Below are 7,227 nucleotides of genomic sequence, written 5' to 3'. Positions count from 1 at the left end.
AAAAAAAAAAAAAAAAAATAGAAAGAAAGAAAAGGAAAGAAAGAAAGAGAAATAGAAATATTCCACAGGCAGTCTAAGGACCACACTCTGAGAAACCAACTCATTGACGGACGAATATTTATTAAGCAGCTACTATATGCCAGGTTCAGGTTGGTCTTATTCTAGGGATACAGAAGGGAACAAGAAAAGTCTGTGCCTTCATGGAGTTTACATTCCAGTGAGGGTAGAAAATACCAAGAATACAAATACATGTAGACGGTCAGTGAGATCAAACAAGTGGGGGACACTGCATGAGCATGGGTGGCAGTGACCTCTGTGAGGTCACTGTGGAGAGACGGAGAAGCCAGCCAGCAAACTGGAGGAAAAGCACCCAGACGGACGTCCTTCCCTAAGCTCCCTCAACCCAGGCCCTGAGCCAAGAATATCTGAAAGGAAAGCAAGTCAAATAGTGAAGTCCTGCCAGGACCAGGGTAGACAGGACAGAGAAGCCGGCGACGGGGAAGGCTGTGGACGGCTTCTTCCCTCCCAGGCACGGTGCCCCAGACTTGCTCTAGCTGGGGGCGGAGGTCTGACTCCCCTGCCTTTCGGGAAACGCGGCCCTCACACCATCTCCCTCACTCAACTGTCCCTAGCATCTCGGACCCCAGGGCTGAGCCAGCAGGGCGTGACACTGCCCAGTCCTGGCACCCCAGGAGCACCGCCTGTATGCATGGAGCCTCCCGCGTAACCTCGCTGATTTGAGGCCTGGGTTCTCGGGATCCCAGAGAACGTGACGTCACCAAAGAGAGGCTGACCCCCATCCCAGCAGGTAGAACAACACATGAGGAAGGCGTGAGACTGGGACCTCCTAGCAGGGGGTGGGGAGCTGTGTGGCACAGCAAGACTCCCAGGGCAGGTGGGCAGCCAGGACCCGGGGCTCCTGCGTCACTTCTTCTTGGCACGGTCTGCTGCGTCTAGGGCAGCCATGTTGCGGGCAGCCGTGATCAGGTGGATGACACTGATGAGCGACTTCAGCAAGGCGATGGGGGCAGTGACCCAGAGGCCCATCCGGAACAGTCCCACGGGGCCAACTGCAGGAAGGCAGCAGGGAAGTTCGGGGCCCAAAGGAGGGGACCTCCATCTCCCTGGGCAGGCCAGATCCCCATCCCATCCTCCTGCCCCGCCCCTCATCTCATACCTAAAGGTCCCTCAGAGAAATGGAACAGGTAGAGGAGGCAGTAGAAGAGCTCATTCCCAGCACACAAGGTGAACAGAGCAGGCTGCACACACAGCAAACAGGCCACATTAGCAACAGGCAGGCGTGTGCCACCCCCTGCCCCCCAGCACTAGTGAGGGTGCAATCTCAGCATATTATTATTTCTTTTCTTTTTTAGAGACAGGGTCTCGCTCTGTCATCCAGGCTGGAATGCAGTGGTATGATCACAGCACTGCAGCCTCAAAACTCCTGGTCTCAGCCGGGCGCGGTGGCTCACGCCTGTAGTCCCAGCACTTTGGGTGGCTGAGTCAGGCAGATCACCTGAGGTTAGGAGATTGAGACCAGCCTGGCCAACACGGTGAAATCCCTCTCTACTAAAAATACAAAAATTAGCCAAATGTGGTGGTGCACGCCCGTAGTCCTAGTAGTCCTCGACTCCTAGTAGTCCTCAGGAGGCTGAGGCACAAGAGTCGCTGGAACCCAGCAGGCAGAGGTTGCACTGAGCCGATAACACGCCACTGAACAGACAGAGTGAGACTCTGTCTCAAAAAAAAGAAAAAAAAAACCTTGGTCTCACACAATCCTTCCACCTTAGCCTCCTAAGTAGAGACTACAGGCGTGCACCACTGTGCCTGGCTAAGCTAATTCAAGGTTTTGTGTGTGTGTGTGTGGAAACAGAGTCTCACTTTGTTGCCCAGGCTGGTCTCAAACTCCTGGCCTCAAGCATTTCCCCCACTTCAGCCTCCCAAAGCGCTGGGATTACAGGCATGAGCCACCATGCCCAGCCATTATCTTTTTAAAAATCCTTCCAGAGGCTGCCTGTGTTCCTGAAATCAAGTCCACACTCCAGCCCTGCAAACCTCTCTGGCTTATTTCCCTCTCCTCTTTCAGTCCCTCCTCTTTGCAGGCCTCATTCCCACTTGTTCCCTGGAGTAATTCACACAGGCCTTCCCCACCAATCCTCCTCCTCCACACCTCAGCTTACAGGCCCCTCCTCCTGGAGTGACTGGGCAGGCTCTGCTCTGTGCCCTTGCCTTCTCCTAGTCTAGGACCAGGGTTCAGCCCAGGGCTTCCCACAGCCAAGAGCCTGAGGGGCGGGGTGTGCAGGAAATGCTTACCCTCGAGGTGTAATAGATCCGAAGCACTGGATTCCCGGACAAGTCGATCATCTTGTGACTCTCACTGCCTCGGACCACAGAACTTGGGGAGAAAACAGGGGAACCCATGAGGTTTCACGACCACTACTGCGCATCCGATCCTCATGTTAACACCTATTGTACAGATGGAAAACTGGGCACGGCTAAGGACCAATATCCTGCCCAAAGCCAGTTACCTATTTCGGGGCAGAGTCAGGATTCAAATGACACATTTGAAAGCTCCCATGCCCCTTCCTATGAGCTGTCACCTATTTGGAATCCTAGAATATCCAGCCAGAAGAGTCCTAAGAATTGCTTAATGCAACTGTAAACAACATGACTGAAGCTTTAAAGAGAGGCGTGTTTGCCTGGGGTCCTTCTACAAAGCAGAGCTAAAAAGGAGCCCTTCCAGGACGCCTAGTGCCATCCCAGACACCCTTCCATCTAAGCTCAGCCCACCCCACTGTAGTGTCTCTAACTGGCCAAGGCCCCCAGAATCGCGGCAGACCTGTGGAGGTGCAGCCAGTGACTGGCCACATCCAAACTCATGCTGAGTTGGAAGAACAGCGTGGCTCGAGGGTACAGCAGGGCCAGGTTGACCAACAGGCACATGGTGGAGCAGCGGTCCGTCAGCATGTCCAGCATGGCCCCAAACCGGGTTCCTGGAAGATTAGGTGGGCAGGGGCTATTATGGTGCAGAGGATGCAGGACAGGTGCCCATATTTGGTTTATCACTCTGATGGAGGGTGTAAACGAAGACTGGGAGTGTCCACCTGCCTGGGGAGGAACGCAGGTTGGAAAACAGGCTGTGTGTGAGGTTAGTGGGCAAAGGTCACCATGGCATGAACTGAGACAGGCATGAGAGTGAAGGGAACAGGCAAGGAGGAGAGGAAAGCTATGTCTGCAGCTCATAAACCCCAGAACCAAGGCTCCAGGGCTAGAAAAAGAGACTTGATGCCTCAGGTGAAGCCTTAGAGTTGGGTCTGGAGAACAGATGAAAAAATTAGTGAACCCTCCAAAAGCCATCACCCTTCCCTCTCCATCCTCCCTCTAAGCATGCCTTCTGGAACCCCAACTACTTATGCAGGGTACACAGTAGGACTCCAGGAAACACCTGTTGATAGGACTTTTTTTTTTCTCCCCGAGACAGTCTTGCTCTGTCGCCCAGGCTGGAGTGTGATGGCACAATCTCGGCTCACTGCAACCTCCGCCTCCCAGGTTCAAGCAATTCTCCTGCCTTAGCCTCTTGAGTAGCTGGGATTACAGGCACACGTCACCAAGCCAGCTAATTTTTGTATTTTTTGCAGAGACAGGGTTTCACTATGTTGGTCAGTCTGGTCTCGAACTCCTGACCTCGTGATCCGCCCGCCTCGGCCTCCCAAAGTGCTGGGATTACAGGCGTGAGCCACCGCCCCTGGCCTGAATGGACTTGTGTTCAGAGAGACCTCCAGCAGCGCCATGGCCATATCATGTCTTGCTAATCCACACCTCTCACAAGCAGTGAGTTCTCAAGAGCTAGCTTAAATCCCTTCTGCTACAAAATCAGTCCATTCTTACTGGGCGCAGCACTTTGGGAGGAAGGCAGGAGGATTGCTTGAGGCTAGGAGCTGGGGACCAGTCTGGGCGACACTGCAAGACTCAGTCTCTACAAAAATTTAAAAATTAGCCGGGTGTGGTGGCACGCGCCTGTAGTCCCAGTTAATCAGGAGGCTGAGGTGGGAGGATTACTTGAGCCCAGGAGATGGGGGCTGCAGTGAGCCATGATCGCACCACTGCACTCCAGCTTGTGACAGAGCGAGACGCTGTCTCAAAAACAAAACACAAAACAAAACAAAAAACCCCAGGCCATCCTGTTCTGTTTTTTTCAGAGATGGGAATGACAGCCCTCTGACTCTGAGGTCCCGAGGAGGCAGGGAAGGGAGCAGGGGGTTGTTGGGCCCCAAGGCTGGCTGAGAGGGGTGTCCGTCACCTTGATTAAGAGCGCGAGCAGCGTGTCCATCGAAAGCGTCCAGCAGGCCGCTGAGCAGGTAGAAGGAGGAGGCCGTGAGGGGGCAGCAGGGCATGAAGTAGAAAGAAATGGTGGCGAAGACAATCCGGGCATAACCTTGGAACAGGTCGCGGGGAAACAGGGCAGGATTAGGGAGCCCGCCAAGGCCCCGCGCCCTCTCGTCCGGCCCGGGGCCGCGGGGCAGCACTCACCGATGAGGTTGGGCACGAAGAGGAAGATATTTTCGTCTGGCATCGCAGCGCCTCCCTTGCTGCCCCGGGCCTGCTCTGAAGATGCCAGTGCTGTCCCAGCCCCGTCGCGAAGCCTCAGCCTCCGGCCCGGCTCATCGGCCGCACCACCTGCGCCCTGGACCCCGCCGCCCCAACCCGGCCCCAGATACTGAATCCTGCAGCCGTCAGGAGCATGGGCCGGCCCCGAGACGCGCGGGGCGCAGGGGGCGCGCGCAGCCCGCCCTTCCTACCCGCAACCCCCCTCGCCTCTGCCCGCCCCGCAGGCGCTCCGGGCCTCCAGCTGCGGTCGCCGCTGCTCCAGCTGCGCGTGGCTTTCGGGAACCTCCTCCTCCGCGCCCGTCGTTGCAAAATTGGAGAGAGAAAAAAGTGGCTTAAAAAATAGTTGCGGCCCCTTTAAGGCCTGTTCGCTTCCTTCCCCTTTTCCTCCCTCCGCTCCTCTCCCTTGGCTCGTACCAAGGCGCAAAGGGGGAGAGGGAGGAAACAACCATTGACGTCGAGCAAAGGCAGAAACGGAAAAGGAAAGAGAAAAACAGAAAGAGGCCAAATAAAAATATCTACTTTCCTTTTCTGGAGGGTGTGACTTCCTGGAGGCAAAAATAAGGCGATAAAATTTCTCCTCCTGAGTCTTTGCATCCCCGAGAGGCCAGGATATTTGGTGCAGTCCTCACTTTTCTTCCCGCCCCCTAAGTCTGCAGCCGTCTTTGCTCTCGCAGGCTCCAGGCGGCTAGAGAGGCTCCAGAGCGCCCTGAAGCTGGCCTGCTTCTCGCGTGCCGCTTGTGATGGGAGGATTAGGTCGCAGGCTCAACCCTGCGTCATCCTCCCAAACTTCTGAAGCGTCTGGCGCTTGGGGTCACTGCCCCCAAGGAGGCACCTGGAGGGGTACTGAGGGGAGGCTGGAGGAGCATTCCTCTGTCTTTAGTTCTAGAACCCCTGATCTCCTAGCAACCAGGCTGCGGAACCTCCGCAGACTCCAAGGATTTTATAGCTGCCGGTAGCGACACGGAGCCGGCTCCCCCTTTTCCAGCCTTCCTCCCCATCTCCCATTCCCCGTCCCCCACGACCTATACCAGAGGTCCTTAGGCCTCCACGTCTCCCCTTCTGCCTAGTAGCCCAAGGTTTCCACCCATCTGCCAGGCCTGGGGCGTCAAGTTGGCCGCCTTAGCTTGGGAAGGGGCTTGAGAGGGAAGAAAGGAGAGGCCCACCAGGCGAAGGGGTGAGGGGTGGGGGGTTGCGGGAGTTCCCTCTCACTCCCGAAGATATAAAGCAACGTTTATTATTATTATTTTTTTTTCCTGAGAGAGAGAATGAGGCAGCGGGATGTTTCTTCTAAAGGCCTTGTTTAAACCTGGGCCCGGGGAATGGTGGTGGGCTGGGTTCTGGGGAACAGCGGGCTGGTTTCTCAGGTCAACACAGGCCTCGACTGTTCCCAGGGGGATGGAGTCCACTCCGATGGGGAATGAGGGGGAGAAGAAGAGCAGCTGGCCGTCTCAAGCTGCACCCACCTTGAGAGGAGGTCCGGTGAGCACTGCAGGGGGCCGTAGAGGTGGGAGTGTAATGAAGTGAAGGCCTCCCAGGCAGAGGCACCCGTCCCGGGTCTGAGCCACAAGCCCTGAGACTCTAGCTTCAACCCTGAGTCCTGAAGCCCAGACCCATAGCTCTCAACGCTAGGCCCTGACTCTAAACCTCCACCAAACCCCACTCCTCCAGATTCAGAGCCTTCTAGCTAAATCTCAAGGCCCAGTCCTTCAAGAGCAAGCTCCTTGGACGCACAGGCCCCAGCCTGGGAACTCCTACACCCAGCACTTCCATGTGGGAGCTCCCAGGCTGAACCTCTCCGCCTTTTCCTTTCCCAGGCTTCGTTGTCTCGTTCTGAGGAATACCTGTCCCGGATCAGTGCAGAACTCACGGAGGAGGCTTTGTGCACTGCTTGTTGCCACTTGAACCCTGTGCCCATCAAAAAAAAACAGACACAAGACCAAGCGACTCAGATATCCACAAGTGGTAACCCCTGCCTCAGGACCATCGTGTCTAGAGAACCGCAGCCCCCATCATGCCTGGTTCCAGTCCCTGACCCCTCCCACCCCTAGCTGAACTCTCCAGGAGTCTGTGCCCATCTCGCCCATCTCACAGCCAGCCCTAGGACCTGTGAAGTGCCCCTCTTACCCGCTAACCCAGTACCTACTCCTCACTGCTGGCTGAGAATCCCCTTACCCCATCTGCCCTGACCACACTTCTTCCTGGCCACGGGGATAGTCCTTTCTCTGACTAGGTCCTCTGCTTCCAGCATTCTTCACCAAGACCTGAGGCACAGACACCCGGTGAGTGAGGCTTCAAGGGAGATGCTCTTTGTCCTGGGAGAGAGAGGGGGAACCTGGAGGGGAGAGAGCGAGGGTTTCACAACATCCCAGCAGGGTAGGGGAATTTTTGAACCCTGCACTTCCATTCTATTCTGCCCTGATCCTCAAATTCTGAGTTCTCAGCCCTCTCCCCTCTCTTCCACCATCTGCCGCTCCAACAGAAACCGTACCCGCAGCAAGGCACACCTCCTGCCAACTCCTCGTGAAAAGGTACATGCAGGGTCCATGGCTGCCAAGGCTATTCGATATTAACTAAACCTTTTGAGTTTGCACTATATGCTGGTCCCTGTCTTAGGAGCTT

At 55.8% G+C, this 7,227-nt stretch overlaps 1 protein-coding gene and 1 long non-coding RNA gene across 6 annotated transcripts; one reads left to right on the top strand and one right to left on the bottom strand.

Moving 5' to 3' along the window:
* Positions 1-100: 100 nt before the first annotated feature.
* CDIPT (CDP-diacylglycerol--inositol 3-phosphatidyltransferase) lies at positions 101-5,458 on the bottom strand. Of its 5 annotated transcripts, XM_011933550.1 has the most exons (7): positions 4,787-5,458; positions 4,531-4,677; positions 4,301-4,435; positions 2,840-2,993; positions 2,314-2,395; positions 1,178-1,259; positions 101-1,070 (listed from the first exon to the last, which is right to left on the bottom strand). In XM_011933550.1, the coding sequence occupies exons 2-7, from the start codon at positions 4,571-4,573 to the stop codon at positions 925-927; spliced, it is 642 nt and encodes a 213-aa protein (XP_011788940.1). In that variant the 5' UTR covers positions 4,574-4,677; positions 4,787-5,458; the 3' UTR covers positions 101-924. The 5 variants fall into 5 exon arrangements, with proteins under 5 accessions (XP_011788940.1, XP_011788939.1, XP_011788942.1 ...); XM_011933549.1 differs by having other exon boundaries at positions 4,531-5,458; XM_011933552.1 differs by having other exon boundaries at positions 4,301-4,350; positions 4,531-5,458.
* A 76-nt stretch (positions 5,459-5,534) lies between these two features.
* On the top strand, positions 5,535-6,932 carry LOC105505651. Its single transcript, XR_001000785.1, has 4 exons — positions 5,535-5,703; positions 6,000-6,087; positions 6,423-6,570; positions 6,854-6,932. It is a non-coding gene; the product is annotated as an uncharacterized LOC105505651 (long non-coding RNA).
* Positions 6,933-7,227: the final 295 nt, after the last annotated feature.

This window comes from Colobus angolensis, unplaced genomic scaffold (assembly GCF_000951035.1).
Source record: "Colobus angolensis palliatus isolate OR3802 unplaced genomic scaffold, Cang.pa_1.0 Scaffold128, whole genome shotgun sequence".
Taxonomy (NCBI): domain Eukaryota; kingdom Metazoa; phylum Chordata; class Mammalia; order Primates; family Cercopithecidae; genus Colobus; species Colobus angolensis.
This window is presented reverse-complemented; position numbering and strand designations above follow the sequence as displayed.